This window comes from Staurois parvus, unplaced genomic scaffold (genome assembly GCF_062004578.1).
Source record: "Staurois parvus isolate SC_StPar_1 unplaced genomic scaffold, SC_StPar_1.0 ptg001805l, whole genome shotgun sequence".
NCBI lineage: Eukaryota > Metazoa > Chordata > Amphibia > Anura > Ranidae > Staurois > Staurois parvus.
Window position 1 is genome coordinate 1,321,311 of NW_028319601.1, and position 17,078 is coordinate 1,338,388.

Below are 17,078 nucleotides of genomic sequence, written 5' to 3' on the forward strand. Positions count from 1 at the left end.
GGGTACAACTGGGGGAATCAATGGTGAAGGATCTGGGTGTTCTGGTAGATCACAAGCTAAATAATGGCATTAAATGCCAAGCTGCGGTTTCTAAGTGAGCAAAATCCTCTCTTGTATTAAAATAGGTATAGACTCCAGAGAGAGAGATATCATATTACCCCGGTACAAATCATTAGTAATACCTCATCTGGAATATGCAGTTCAATTTTGGGCACCAATTCACAAAAAGAACATTGGGGAACTAGAGAAAGTACAGAGAAGGGCAATCAAACTGATAAGAGGCATGGAGGAGCTCAGCTATGAGGAAAGATTAGAGGAACTGAATTTATTGTCTCTTGAGAAGAGGAGATTAAGGAGGGATATGATCAACATGTATAATACATCAGTGGTTCATATAGTGAACTCGGTGTAGAGTTATTCACCCTGAGGTCATCACAGAGGATAAGGGGGCACTCTTTACATCTAGAGAAAAAGAAATGTAATCTCCAAACACAGAAAGGTTTCTTCACAGTGAGCTGTGAAAATGTGGAATAGACTCCCTCAAGAGTTGGTTCTGGCCAGCTTAGTGTATTGCTTTAAAAAAGGCCTGGATTCTTTCCTAGATGCACAGAATATAACTGGATACTAACATTTATAGGTAAAGTTGATCCAGGGAATATCTGATTACCTCTCCGGGAATCAGGAAGGAATTCTTTCCCCTGCAGGAGCAAATTGGATCATGCTTTACTGGGTTTTTGCCTTCTGGATCAACTGTGGGTATAGGATTATAACTTTTTTTTTTTTTTTTTAATGGCAGAACTGGATGGACTTTTGTCTTTTTTCAGCCAGACTAACTATGTATCAAATACTGTATGTGCTCCATGTACAATAAATGACCTAAGCAACAGGATTCCTTGCATTATTATTCAGCAGTTTGTGGACTTTACTCCTTTCTGGCTTCCCTTTTCACTGCTTTCTCAATAGTTTTGTTACTACATGCTACCTGCCCAGTCCTTGGCTGTGTTTTTACAGTTTGATAGAATGAAATGTTGACATACCATGTGAGCCAAGATTTCCAGAACTTGTATTGTTTTAACTGGCAAAATAGATTTAAAAATGAAAAAGCTTACATGAAATTTTTTGGCCATATATTGTTCATTAAGCGTTGCTTTACTGCTAACTGAGTCAGAAGTCTACATTTCTTTTATTTTTATTATTTATCTTTGGCTACTAGAACCAACATTTTGCTGCAGTTTCATCCTGCTCTATTGAAACTCAGGTTTTTAACTTGCCCTAATAGTGATTATATTTACTATTTTTTTTATTTTTTTTTATGACATGTTATCTAAATTTGATATCTTGAAACTGTGCATATACATAAGCATTGCTTAATGTATTTCTTTTAAATGTAACCCTTTTGGCTTCTACTTCTGTTTTTCTTTTTCTTGTATGATGCTCTTTGTCATTGTTTATCAGAAAATTCAATAAAAACTTGTATTAAGAAAAAAAATTGGAAGAAAAAGAATGCTACAGTAACAAATATATATATATATATATATATATATATATATATATAAAGCAAAATTAAATCTATTAGTAATCAATTCATTATGATATATACTGTAAAGTGTATCTAAATCTATTTTTTCATTTTGAAAACAGTAGAAAGAGTTCGAACCCCGATCAGCTTTTCTCCCTTCCTCTCTGTGTCCTGATGACCATTGTCACCGAAACTGAAAATAACATTTTGAGTTTGCACTGGAATAAGAATAGAGGGGAAATCTTCCAGTTGGAACACTTGTTTCACTGGCAGCTGTCTAAGAGGAATTCCTATGTTTGGAGAGATCTCCTCTCATTTTATAATGTATTTTCAGACAGGAAATGATGGAAAATTGCCCCAGAGGGATTCAGACAGGACAAAAACATGTAAAGGAGGCCTTATCTATTCCCTACTCTCTCCAACAAACATGACTTTGAATAGGCACCAGCTTGGCATCATACTTCCACATGTATGCTGCCATAGATTTGCGCCAGGCAAAGCAAATTTTGGTAAGTATTTGATACAATTTTCCTGGCACTAACATGTCAGGAAAGAAAAAATACAGTAAGTATTTCATACAAGTTTCCATTTTATTGAACTGATTTTTTTTCTCTAATGTCAAAAATTAGGAAAACAGATCTAGAATGAAGTGACGAGTGGCAAATGCATCAATTGTCTATCCTCCAAAAACACCTGTTTTTATAATTCCACATTTTGGCTTTAATTCATTTGTCACTCAGCTCTTCTCAGGATCATTTGACTTGGAATGAGGAGAATACCAATTAGGTTAGGCCTTAGATTTCATGGTAACCTTCACTAAAACAAATGACATCTTCTCTGCTTCATCTGTAACTTCTGCAACCAAAGCTGACCAAGAAAAAGGACTGCAAGGAACTGTTCACTGTCCTCTCATGTCCTTTTTACATTTTGACACTTTATCCCAGAATGATGCAGGATTATCATAGTGATTTAATGCCAATGAAGTCTGCAAATCTGTGGTGCCAGATTGGTGCCATGATTCAAAATGACTGGAGTTCCAGTTTCAGAGGAACACCTGCTCCCTCCTCGTCGATCTCTAAAATCCTGTTTGGTAAGAGTCACCTAATCGTCCTGGAAGAAGTTATTTGCAAAGCATGATTTGTATTTCACAACCAGCTTCAGTAAGGAGATAGATAGCCTTTATACTGGGAACACTAATACAGGTTTCAGGTGATTTCAACTGGCTTTAATCACAAAAACAAAAGAATGCAAGCTACTGCCAACGGTATATATGGACACTGTGAAATGATCCTCAATGTTGGTGGTACATTGCCTGCCCCACTTTGGCTGGTTTTGTGATTGAAATCTGGTTGAAATAGATCAGCATTAGAGAATTAGAGAATAAGAGGGTGCAGTCACCCAAGTAGAAAATTGGAGGAAGTTAGTAGATGTATGAATGTATATAAAACCATACATAGATTGTGAGAGTGCTCCTTACAGGATGACACTTTTTTTTCTAATTCAGGAATTACTGAAATTATGTAATGGATTTGTGATATGCATGAAATTTACTCAATCACCATGTGTAATATGCTAGAGATGTGTACCATAATGTGGCAAAAAGTGTGCAGTCAAGTGTTTATTATTTCACTTTGTGCAGCTTCTTCTCAGAATAATATTATATATTTTAGTAACAGTTTTGTAGCGAAACGTATGTACATTGCAATGTAGAATTGTGACAACTTATCATTGTAATACAACCTAATACTTATTAGTTTATAATCTTAGATAGTGTTGGTTGAAATGAAGCCAGGTCTGCAAATCATAATTACCATGTGAACCTTGCTGGGGAATAGGTCATATTTGTTCCAATCTAAGGACCCCCAGGACTGAAAGAAGCCTGACTAATTATCTGTTTTGTGTGAGTTGGCATGACAGTAAATTCAGCTTTATGAATTATAACTGAGGGACACATGTGCTAGCACATGCCCTGCTTTGTTTGCAAGTAGGTCTCAATGCAGCGGCACAACATAATCAGTGATGCAAGTAAGATGGTGCAGGCAGGAAGCAACACATGATCTGGATGCTGGCTTGGAATGAACTCTTGGTGTTTAACTGATTCTGTCATGTGTGCTGTGCTACTCTGCTACTCTCCCACTAGTTTAAATGGCATAAAACATGTATTCAGTCCAAAGTACACTCTTCTTATTTAGTACTTCTAGTTGTGTATAAGGCAGCCATTATTACAACAATGCTTATAACTCACATACAGATAAAATAAATAACGATCTAGACAGGGGCTGACTGACCATTTGGAAACTCGGGCACTGCCCGAGGGCCCGGGGTCAGTAGGGGCCCCCATGAGATGCCCCTGGTACCTTTTTAATAGGCTTTTTTAAGTTTGGGCAAGGACACAGGGGCCCCATGATCCCCTATTGCCCGGGGGCCCCATGAGTTGTCAGTGCGCCCCTGGATCTAGACAAAATAAATAAAATAAAGATCTATAACCACACAGCATATATTCACTTACAAACTGGAATGCAAGAGATGTTTATTTCAGTGGGGTTTCTTAAAGCAGTAAAAAATTATATATTGCAGCTTACAAATCCTTAAATGTTGTGGTTGCATTAGTTTTCTTTTTAGGCTTTTTTTTCCTTTATTTTTTCCTTTTTCACCTGGTGATCTGGCTACTAACACACTTCCTGCCTTACGGCGTCTCCACTCTGAATGGAGGAGCAATGGAAACACCTTTTGACAGCAGCATTGTTAATCTAGTGTAGAGGAGCCTTAGATGCACTAGCAGATTTAGATGGACGTGACTAATAAATTAAAGCTGAACTCCAGCTAACACCTTTCAGACCATTAGAGCGATAGCCTATCTTCCTTCTGAGATAGAAGTTTTACATAAATGAATAAAAGCTGATTGTTGCAAGTACTTCTGCCAGTGTTAAATAATCTGTCTCAGCCCTCTGACACATTTGCTGGACAGTTTGGTCTGTTAAGGGAAGTTGAAAAATAACAGATTTACTGACCAGATCATTGGGTGAAAATAAAGGAAAAAAACTGAAAGGAAATTAATGTAGCCACCACATTTAAGAAAAGGTAAGCTGCGGTATAATACATTTTATTTTGGGGCTTAATAAGAAGATAATAAAAACATACTGAATGGCACATACAACACTACTTTGTTTCTAAACTCCTCTAACTTTGAGCATTATAGTCCACCTGGCACTTCTTATTTACATGACATATTTTATACAAGTCTCTGAACGTCACTGGACTCTAGAATTGATACAGCTGTCTGCATTTAAGTTTGCACATGATAGCCCACCTACCACTTCTTATATACATAATAACATATTTTATATCGTTTTCTGAACTATAGATTCTTGAGCTGAAGTTGCTATCTACATCTAAATGTTCACAATACCCACCTACCACTTCTACATTTTTATATATTTTATATAGCTTTCTGAACTTCTCTGGACTCTTGAGTTGAGGATGCTATCTACATCTAAATTTACACATGATAGCCCACCTACCACTTCATATTTACATAATGACATTTTATACAGTTTTCTGAACTTGACTCTTGAGTTGAGACTATCTACCATTAAATGTGCACACGATAGCCCACCTACCACTCCTTATTTACATAATGGAATATATTATATAGTTTTCTGAACTTTACTATATTCTTGAGTTGAGACAGCTGTCTACATGTAAATGTGCACACTGATAGCCCACCTACTATGTCTTATTCATATAAAGACATATTTTCTATACGTTTTCTGGACTTCTCTGTATTCTTGAGTTGAGACTGCTATCTACCACTAAATGTGCACATAATAGCCCACCAACATTTCCTATTTACCTAATGACATATATGATATAGTTTTCTGAACTTCTCTACATTCATGAGTTGAGACAGCTGTCTACATCTGAATTTGCACATGATAGCCCACCTACCACTTCTTATTTACATAATGTCATATTTTATATATTTTTCTGAACTTCTATTGACTCATGAGTTGAGGATTCTGTCTACATCTGATTCTGAAAGCTTTCAAACATGACAAGTACTTACTTCTCCTCCAAGAGCTGCTTTTGATATTCTTCATATTCTTCCCTTGTCATACCTTGAGCTTCAGCTGCTGATTTCTCCCCTTCTCCCTTCTCCTCTTTGCCCCCCAGACCTCCCGTGAGGTTCTTCAGCTGACCACCCACCATAGTCTTCACTATAAAAGCCATGATCAGAAGAGGGCTTCAGCAAGTTGGGTTGGTGAACCTTCAACAAAAATTCTGAGCTGCTCTTACAAACAACTGGAGATGAGCTGCTTCTGGTCCCCTCAGAGCTTTTTCTCTTCTCCAAGCAGCCGCTAATTAGTGCCTGTATTTTCTGAGCATGGATCCTGTGATAAGTTTAATGAGTTGAATGGATTTTCTCAGTCATCTTGTGTCAAGGTAGGTAAATCCAAAGATAAGCCTTGAAGAATTCCAGGAGGTCTCTGAATGCTGCCTTGTAGCGAGGGGTGGCAGGGCTAGCTTCAGCACCACAATCCTGGACAGCTCCCAAGTAGACCTCCGCTCTGCCTTGCCTTCTGAGACTCCTTTAGTAGAGGGAGGGAGGCTGAGCTACATAGCAGACAACTCGCAAAACAATCAGCCCCTTCTGTTAGTATGGCTTATAGCATGACAGCCATTGGCTGTAGTAAAGTCACTTAGCCTTTCCAATCTGTTCACATAGCTCAGCTGGGCAATCCCACATTCAGGAAAGAGACACACAACTATTCCCATTAGCTGTGAAGCCTTCAAATCCTATTATTCTCTGCCTCACTCTCCTTCTAAATATAGCAGAACTCGTTTACACCTAGAACGTCATTAAACCACATGGCCACATGCTCCATCATGTAGATGGCATGCCATCCTGGCAGCCAAGGGGTTAATCATTGGGATGTCATCAGGAGGTGAGGCACCCTAAACGAGTTACCTTCACACTTAGGAGAACGTTCCCACTGCCGGGTTATTAGTGTGAAACCTAGCAAGATCCTCGAGATGATGATACAATTAACGCCTTTGGATTTATCTGCACATACGTCTGTAAACGGATGCATGGGAAGGGTGGGGGGATCTGGAATAGAAGCTCGAAATGGAAGATCACAGCAATGAAATCGGCTTGCTTTGTGAGATTTTCAACTAAAAGCACCACAAGGTCCAAAAAAGAATATAAAGCTTGGGTAATGGTCTTCTACCCAGTGAAGGTGTGCCTGCTGGACTTCTTGTCCTCCAGGTACACTTGTGTGAAAAAGTTTAACCTGTATCTAAACTCAAGAAGAAAAACGAACAAAGAATCAAAAATGTGATTTATTGACACATACGAGTCCTTAAATGTGGTGGCTGCATTCAGTTTCTTTTTTTTTTTTTTTTCAGGCTTTGTTTTACCTGTTGATCCTGCCAGTAACACACTTCTTGTCCTGGAGTGACAACACTCACTCACTTTACTTTTCTTTGGAGAAGTATTGTCACCCAAGGCTACAAACACCTCTCCCATAGCCAGTGGTGTATTTAGGTTTTGTGCTGCCCTAGGCAACACAAAAATTGGCTCCCCCCCCCCCCCCCTAGGGAGAGACCCTGTCACCGACCAACACCCACTCTCCCCCCACGAAGAGAGCCTGACATTGACTGACAACATTCCAGGCCCCCCACCTGAGAGAGCCATTTACTACCACCCCCCAAATTCTCCCCACTCTGGCAAGAGTAGACACTCACCTTCACAGCTCTGGACATCCCCTGGATCAAGAGTCAGACTCTGCATACACCAAGAAAAGCCCGTAGCCTCTCTCAGATCCCCGTGTGTCCCTTCTTTTCCTTCTTTCAGGGGATGATACTGCCCCTCTGAAAAAAGCTGCTACCCCCCTGAAAAATGCCACCCTAGACAAATGCCTTGTTTGCCTTGTGGTAAATACACCCCTGCCCATAGCGCCCAACTGTCCCTCATGTGGAGGGACTGTCCCTCATTTGAGATTAAATCCCCCTGTCCCTCTTGTAGCCTCAGTTGTCCTTTTTCTGGTCTGATGTATACATCTTTATACAAATTGTACTATTTTATTACCAAAAGTGTTATTAGTGTGATAAATCCTTTTTATCATTTTTTTATATTTCTGCAATTTCTATTTGAATAGCAAATATAAAGGTAAAATACATTTTCTGCATATTAGATCTTTGTGATCAGTGGAAGGGACGTGGCAGGAATGTGTCCTTTGCCCATTAGGGATGTTCAACCTGTGGCTCTCTGAGCACTCTGATGTGGCCCTCGACCTCAAACCAGGGAAGCGCATGCTTGTTCATCACTAGCTTGACTTGCCAACATGCAGTGCGTCAAGTGTGAAAGCAGCCTTATAGGGGGCTCAGGACAGTAAGAGCTCATTTACATTTGCAGTTTGGGGGGCAGTAAAACCCCATAGTTGAGACCAGAGGCGGACTGACAACTCATGGGGCCACCGAGCAATAGGGGATCATGGGGCCCCTGTGTCCTTGCCCATGCTCAAAAAAGCCTATAAAAAAGGTACCAGGGGCATCTCATGGGGCCCCCTACTGACCCTGGGCCCTCGGACTGTGCCCGAGTTTCCAAATGGTCAGTCCGCCCCTGGTTGAGACATGGTTTTACAACACCCTCCAACCACTGGTGTAGTGTCAGGGGCTGCAAATGCAACCCCACTCCATGCTTCAGGGAGCCCGTGTGGCCTCCCTGTCACACTCTGTTTTACACTTGGACAGGAGGATTGTCGGGGGCACCATATATAAAGGGACCAGTCCTCTCCTTTTTCTTCCTGCAACTGAAAAAGCCAGCTTCTCCTCCTCTTCCTCCCACCAGAATTCAGTGACTGCAGGAGAAAAATGATACAAACATCTACTTCAGAATAACAAAGCTTACTACACTATGGGATCCCCTATTTTTTGCTCCAACATGAGCAGTTAAACCCTCAGGACCCAGACTTCATTCAGCCCAGAGGAAGGATTGTTTCTCCATGACCAGACCTTACTGTACCACCCATAAAGGGCACCTCTGATTGACATCATTAAACGCCCATACCATCAGAGGGAGAGAATCTTAGACCAGACCATATTCCAGAGAGGGGAGATCTCCAGGCTGATATTTATGATCAATGCGCATTAAGATTGTGCTTCTGGTGAGTTTGCAATCCCACTGATTTATCGCACACCACCAGTTTACAACCACTTCTCACCTTATGATATACTCCTGATTCCCAGAATATTCACGTGTACCCCGCTGGGACTTCACCCTGAGTATCACCATCACGCCATAGAGCAATTTATGGGACTTATATTTGTTCTTTGGATTTTGCTATTGTACTTTAAGGAATTTTAGTCGCTAATAAGGACTATTTTATAGATACAAATTTGTTCATTTTTATGTGCTGCACCTTTTTCTTGATTTATTAGGAAAAAAAATGTTTATTTTGCTATTCAACTAAATAAAAATGTGAAATTCTGAACAATTTAATTTCACTGTGGCCCATGAAAAATCACTTAAGTGGCCCTCATTCTTTAAAAGGTTAAGCATACTGTGTGCTAAAAAGGTGTTCCTCTTTATCATTTCAGAATGCTGGGAGGCATGGCTTCCCCTTCTCCATATCTATATAAGATGGGGGAAGCTATTCTATAGTACACAGAAGAGAACTGGGAAGGCTGATAACATTGCTTGAGATTTCAGTTAAAGTGATACTAAACCAACAACAGTAAAATCAGTCTGCATATGCTATAAAACATGCTTGTTATACTCACTGTGAAATCTAGGGGGTTAATCCTCTACATTGTGCAAAAAGGCAGTTTGATCCTATCTTCTCTGATCTTCCCCTTCTTCGATAGTCCCCAATCCATCTGCTGATAGTACAGAGCTCTAGGAGACACTCTGCACATGTTCAGTTTGATGTGTATTGCTAGAGTTTTTTTTTTTTTTTTTTGTGGAGAGGGTGCATGTAATCAGCACAGGGCCAATCAGCACTGTCCAGACAAAGGGTCGTTGTTGGGGTAGCCTAGGGCAAAGATTGAGGAAGTGAGTACCTGATGAAAAGGGTGATTGCTACCCCAAAAAAGTTTCAAATATATAATAGAGAGGTTAAGGGTAAGGTTAAGGGTTGTGAATGACGGTCCACTTTAAGCTTGGGAAGAGACTCCTTGAGGTCACACTTTTCTGTACATTTTCTGATGTAAATAACAGTGTGTTGAATTGAATTTGCAATGATATACTGCATTAAACATGTTAGTGGGCATATGCTGGTTTGTAGACTGTGAATCCTAAAGCAGCCAAGCTCTTACAGCTTTCATTCTTCAGTAACGACAACTTAAGGAATGGTTCCGGTGTCCCAGGCCATGCTAGACTCTGTACCTACACTCACCTAGACACTGGGCCCCCCCCAGTCGGCTACCAATGCTTAGCTCAGGAGCAGTAAAACCCTTGGTATACTGCCATGCCATCTCTCTCTCATCTTACTGAACCTCCTTTATCCTTTTCAGGCACATTCACCACAAATCGAAAGGTTTCCCATCTCTGCTCTTTCTGCCATCATTCACTGATTTCCATAACACATATGCTTCCTGAATTTCCTCCAGATTGGAGCATTTTAGATGCTGCTGTGATGAGGTGATGACATCTCAGTATCACGTTGTGAGCCCAATCCAGTGTATCCATCGTAAGATGATTTTTCTCTTTTTTTCACAAACTATTTCTCCTTGTGTGTTCTACCTCTTGAACATACAGTATAACTATTTAACAAGAAGACATGCAGTAGCCCAGGGCAAAGAGTCCATAAACTCTTATTAAAATGTCATACAGTATATCTTACCCTCCCCAATTCAATGAAAAAAAAAACTCTAACTAAATATTTAAAAAGAACCGGAAAGGCATACCATTATCCTTAAAGCTGAACTCCAGGAATTAGACAAAATCTACCTTTGCAGTTGGGGCCCCCACACTGAGCCTTCAATGCTTTAGTCTAGGCTTATAGTAACAAGAAATAATATTTCCCTTACTCCTAGCTCTGGCAGGCTCTCACAATCCATGCTTCCATTCCAGCACTTTCATTGCTCTAAGCATGCCCACCTTCACACACAATGCAGAGTTTATAACCAAGAACGTCAGGTAGAAAAGAACAGTGCTACAGCCTGCAGCACCAAGGAAAAGAGTCAAGTAATACACCTTACCCCTGCACCCCTAGATTAAACAAGCATTTAAACCTTGTGTTGGGGGGGGGGGTGGATGGCCTACTGCAAGGGTACATTTTGTCTAATGCCTGGAGTTCAGCTTTAAGTAGATGAACAAATTGAATACAATCTAATATATTGCAAAGATTGATGCACTTGATGCAATCCCTTCCCTTCTGGTTCATGCAGAGGATATATTATCCACTTGTCTACTGGGCACTTTTACCCCCTTCCTGCCCAGATCAATTTTCAGCTTTCAGCGCTCTCATACTTTGAATGACAGTTGTGCGGTCATGCAATACTGTACCCAAACTAAATTTTTAGAATGTTTTTGAGACAAATATAGCTTTCTTTTGGTGGTATTTAATCACCACTGGGGTTATTTTTTGCTAAAAAAAAACTAAAAAAGACCAAGAAGTTTGGAAAAAACGTTTTTCTTAGTTTTTGTTATAAAGTTTTATAAATAAGTAATTTTTCTCCGACACTGATGGGCACTGATAGGCTGCACTGATGAGGAGTTACTAATGGGCACTGATAGGCTGCACTGATGAAGCTGCATTGATAGGCGGCACTGATGGGCACTGTTAGGTGTCACTGATGGGCACTGTTAGACGGCACTGTTGGGCAGCACTGATGGTCACTGACACTGATTGCCAGCACTGATGGGCACTATTGGCCACACTGATGGGGCTACACTGATTACCAAGACACTGATGATCAGTGTAGATGTCCCCCTGCAAAATGCCGCTTACCGGCTCACCTCTCCTCATGAGCTGTCAGCGTGAGAGGACTGGCATTTCCTATTTACCCAGTGATCAGCTGTGATTGGACACAGCTGGTCACATAGTAAAAACAGCTGTGATTGGCCTGTTCTTTTGCCATGTGATCAGCTGTGGGGGTGTGGTTCTAGACGGCATCCATGGACATCCTCCCAGAACTAGCTGACTGCGCTGTAATCGTCTTCTGGGTATAGCGCGGTCAGGAACTCGTTAAAGCGGAGTTTCACCCAAAACGGGAAGCTCCGCTTGTCTGCCTCCCCCCCTCCACTGCCACATTTGCCACTTTTTGGGAGGTGTCCCATAGTCTTCTGGGACACTTCACAGGTCCCAGAACACTGTTGGACCATTCAGGAAGCACATCTCGACTCACGCATACGCAGTGCGCAACTGGCTGTGAAGCTGCAAGCTGTCACAGCCGGGTGCCCACTGCTGAGATGCCGGTGCCAGGGGGGCACAGAAGGGATGGCCCGGGGTGAGCACTTTGCTGGGCCCTGGGACAGGTGAGTGTGTGTTTATTAAGTCATCCGCTACAGTTTTTGTAGCTGCTGACTTTTAATAAACACAACTGCAACTCCACTTTAAGACTAAAGGGGATTACATGTTTTCTCTGGAAAGGAAAAAGAATAAATGGCTTAATAATAGATTCCAATTGGATTGAAATGGGACTCCTAGGTATTGCGTGGTATAAACCTGCCACCTGGGTAAGAATTGCTCTAGCATGGCTTTTAAATAAAGACAGTTTATTTGACCTAGACTTTAAATGATGATTAGATGAGGGCTTGTCTGTATCATCATTATTATATGCAAAGAAAAATGAGTGCCCAAGGAAATAAGCTAACCACCCTTATTTAGAGATATCTTAAAGGGCTATTTTGGAAATATCAAGAACAAAAATTCAAGAATAATATTTTCCTTTTAGAGAGCATCCAAAGTTTAACCTATTTATCACATTTTTTTAAAATGGTCTTTGTTATAAACAGGTTATTCCTAATTTCAGGTATATAATGATCTCTACCTAAAATCATAGCATATGTAGGTGATCTTCCCTTCCTTATCTCTATTCCACACTTTATACACAAGCTATTACAACCTGTCCAACTACAAAATAAATCCTTCCAAATCAGACCCCTAAACTTCAATGTGGCTGCCCAAAGCTATTCTATCATCACTACTTTCCCATTAAAGAGGTATTAGAGAAAAGGAAAAAGCTGGGAATATATATTACTCCTATGGTATCAGACATATCCCATGAGAAATCCCCTACAAGACCTTAATGTGGATGTAACAAAGTCTTGAAATTAACAAATTAATAAAAAATCTGTGGGATCAAAATTACCCTCGGACTGCTCATTCTATAACTTTGCATTCTCAAAACCAAAGGAGGACCCTGATTCTCTGACCTGGTGCACTGCTACCAAGCAATCCATCTTACCAGAATTATGAAATTAGGTAAGCATGTGATCTTTAAATGTTGGGTGACCATTAAACAAGAAGCTTCCAATATCTCACTCATGGGCCTGTCAAGGGTTTTTAAAAATCTTTCCTCTTCCCTTTTCACACTCCACCGCTTCTTATCCCTGGGAGGGCACAAAACCCTGCAGAGATGGCAAGCCATGCAGACCAGACATTTCATTAAACCTATAAAACCTAAGCAAATAGGCAATAGTATTTTGTTTTTGTGTTGCTCTAGGTAACACTAAAATTGGGTGCCCAGCCAAATCTAAAAAAGGAGAGAAAAAAGAGGGAGGAGAGAGAGAGACATTCCTCCAGCACTGACTGCCAGAATGAAAGCAGCTGGCTGTCCATGGAGACATGGGCAGGAAAGCCCAGAGTCATCCTTGTGTGGGAACAAGAGTCGGCCTCTACTTACACCCTCCAGCAGCCCACAGCCTCTCTCGGATTCCATGACCGCTCAACTGTGTCTACTATGCTTCAGTTTGTGAATGAACAGGAAACCTCAGAGCACTTCCCCTTCATTCACTGTTCAGTGCAGCTGAGGCTTCAGAGAAAGGTAGTGATAAATCTATGCCCTCCGTCTTTCTCTGGCTCAAATTTGAGACATTAGGGGTCTGTTTAGATCCCTATTTCACCAGAGCACCCCAACAGGGCAGTTTAAAAAAAATAAAAATATATATATTGATGATTAAAAATTACAATTCTACAAAAAACGTGTATAAAACTTGTATAATGTAAAATTCTAAAAAAATATTAAAAAAAATTAAAGACTTGTTCTAATGTGCTTTTTTCTCTAAAGAGCAGTCAACATTTTGATCACTCTTCAGAGAACAATTGACAGGCAGTGACTGGTTAGTGCGGCGATAAAGAAGGGTGAGGGCCTCCTCACTGGATGCTTTAACCCTGCACTAGCACACCTCTTGCAGGGGTGCTTGCAGAGCAGCACGGTTCTCTTGAATGAATCTTGTTTGATGGGGGTATAATTCTACCATGGCTGTGAAGTGTAACACTTTCTGATGTGCTAATAGAATAGTGCAGGCAAATCTACTGTGTATGACTCATGGTAACTATATGAGTCTGTGATTAAGGTCAGGTTACTGCAGGTCAAGCTGGGTGACTTAACAGGCTGGGACTCTATCGCCTCCACCTAGTACTGGAGGACCATTGGAACAGAAGCCAGTAGGCAGAAGAGGTGGAGACCTAATCTGCATGTGTCTGGGAGTGGTGGACCAGCTCATAAATATGGGATAGTCAGGCCGGCTGGAAAGTTGGGTGGAACATGGAGTTCTGAGGATACTGTCGGTGGCCTGGGAGGGGTCCCTTAGGTTGGGGGAGTTGGCCTTCAGGCTGGGATTGGGCTGGCTCAGGAGCATCAATTCAGAGGTACGGCATGAACAGGATTAAGGCCTGGGAGCAGTGGCAGCAAAGAGGACAGAGTGAGTACATCAGCACACCCTGAGATTCACAGGGGGAGAGTCTGCCACATGTAGCAAGCTTCCAAAGGACAGTGCTGAACTTAATCCTGTATCCTTGTCCTGGGAGATGTTCAGAGCAGCCAGGAGGGCTGGTAATGTCTGCAGGCTGTTGAGCTGGGAGCAGTTCTACAGGGGTGAGGAGACATCTGTGCCTGTAGTTTACAAGAAGCTAAGCTGATTTCAGAGGTGCTACAAGTTCCTCACTTGTAAGAGGCTGTTGCTACTGATCCACAATGACTGATGGCTTGTCCAGGATCTGTTCCTGTAAATAGGATAGATGTAGTCCCTGTGCTTTGATTCAATCAAGTTGGGCATCCCAATACCCCTATTACCCTATCCAAGTTATATTCCCCTAATAGAAAAAAAAAAACAAGCTCATGGACTGTTTACTGACTGTGGATAAAAGTGTTGAAAATGTGTGTTGTTTGGCTGTCCAGAGCTTAGGGGTACCAAGAAACACTGCGGCTCTCACGGGGGTAGTGCTACAGAAGCATAGCATTGCAGCTGTGGCATTTTAGCAAAAAAATAATTTGCTGTTTTTGGAGAGGTCCCTGTCAAGTAGGCTGTACAGGGCCCTGTGATTTCTAACAGCAGCCCTGACTGTAGATCCTCTATAGGATAGGATATAAACTCTTGACCAGGTGGAACAGAAGTTGGAGATGGTAAGAGCACCTTACTTTATATTTTCTGCCCATGTCCATTCTTACAAAACTATTGGAGGGATTTACAGAGACTTGCACTAAACTTACAGTGATAACTCCCACTATCCTTCTCCATCTAAACCCACTTTCTAGATAATGGTCCAAATCTACATTTTCTTTCACCTCCTAAACACAGCCACACCATGTATACCAGCAAAGTGGAAGGATACTTACCAACAGTTGTGTTCAAAATAATAGCAGTGTGTTGAAAAAAGTGAATAAAGCTCAAATCCTTGTAATAGCTTTTATTTCCATACACACAAATGCATTGGGAACACTACACATTCTATTCCAAATCAAACCATGAAGAAAAATATATCAAAGTTGTGGTGTTCCTCTAAAAAAATGAAGAAAAGTGAATATTAGACTATTCAAAAAAATAGCAGTGTTTGTATTCTTCTTTACAAACTCAAACATTCACTATATAAACTGAAAAATGTTTGAAGATTTTGCTTTCCTTTGAATCACTTAATGAATATTTAGTTGTATAAGCACTGTTTCTGAGAACTGCTGTACATCTGTGTTGCATGGAGTCGACCAACTTCTGGAACCTGTGAACAGGTATTCCAGCCCAGGATGATTGGACTACATTCCACAGTTCTTCTCTATTTCTTGGTTTTGCCTCAGAAAATGCATTTTTGATGTCACCCCACAAGTTTTCTATTGGATTAAAATCTGGGGATTGGGCTGACCACTCCATAACGTCAATCTTGTTGGTCTGGAACCAAGATGTTGCACGTTTACTGGTGTGTTTGTCTTGTTGGAACACCCATTTCAAGGGCATTTCCTCTTCAGCATAAGGCAGCATGACCTCTTCAAGTATTCTGATGTATTCAAACTGATCCATGATCCCTGGTATGCAATAAATAGGCCCAACACCGTAGTATGAGAAACATCCCCATATCATGATGCTTGCACCACCATGCTTCACTGTCTTCACAGTGTACTGTGGCTTGAATTCAGTGTTTGGGGGTCGTCTGACAAACTGTCTCCGACCACTAGACCCAAAAAGAACAATCTTACTTTCATCAGTCCACAAAATGTTGCACCATTTCTCTTTAGGCCAGTCAATGTGCTCTTTGGCAAATTGTAACCTCTTCAGCACGTCTTTTTTTTTTTCAACAATGGGACTTTGCGGGGGCTTCTTGCAGATAGCTTGGCTTCACATAGGCGTCTTCTAATTGTAACAGTACTCACAGGTAACTTTACACCTTCTTTGATCTTCCTGGAGCTGATTGTTGGCTGAGTCCTTGCCATTTTGGCTATTCTTCTATCCATTCGAATGGTAGTTTTTTGCTTTCTTCCACGTCTTTCAGGTTTTGGTTGCCATTTTAAAGCATTTGTGATTATTTTAGCTGAGCAGCCTATCATTTTCTGCACTTCTTTATGTTTTCCCCTCTCCAATCAACTTTTTAATCAAGGTACGCTGTTCTGAACAATTTCTGGAACGACCCATTTTCCTCAGAATTTCAGAGAGAAATGCACTGTAACCAGCATGTACAACATTTCCTGCCTTCCTTCCATGACTGTTGGGTCTGTTGGATTTCTATTACTCTACTACACCTGCTAGTAAATTATTTGCCATGTAGAAATATAATTTCTACCAAAAACAGTGATTGATCAGGTTAGTGATGTCTGACTGCTATTATTTTAAACACAACTGTGCAGTCTGACTGCTATTATTTTAAACACAACTGTGCATCCATTAGATATTGGATCACAGTAGTTATTGAAATTCCAAGAATGGAGCGCCTCACCTCTTCCTTACAGTTCCAGGAAGAAAAATTCCAGAAAACCTTACAATTCACACTGGAATACAAAAACATTATTACTGGCTGCTTACCTGCGATGGAACAGAACACAGCAACCCATGTTTGGCTCTTCCTTTTTCTTCTCTTCTATTCTTCTGTACTCTTCTTTGTGCCTAACTTTCACTTCTCAATGC

The 17,078-nt window shown here is 40.9% G+C and overlaps 1 protein-coding gene across 1 annotated transcript in view; it reads right to left on the minus strand.

Moving 5' to 3' along the window:
- Positions 1 to 6,506, minus strand: part of CPLX3 (complexin 3) — a 33,454-nt gene extending 26,948 nt beyond the window's left edge. Inside the window, exon 1 of the mRNA XM_089663938.1 lies at positions 5,586 to 6,506. Within this exon, the coding sequence (XP_089520064.1) occupies positions 5,586 to 5,749 (164 nt within the window). The 5' untranslated portion in view covers positions 5,750 to 6,506. The remainder of the gene's footprint in view (positions 1 to 5,585) is intronic.
- Between the last annotated feature and the right edge of the window lie 10,572 nt (positions 6,507 to 17,078).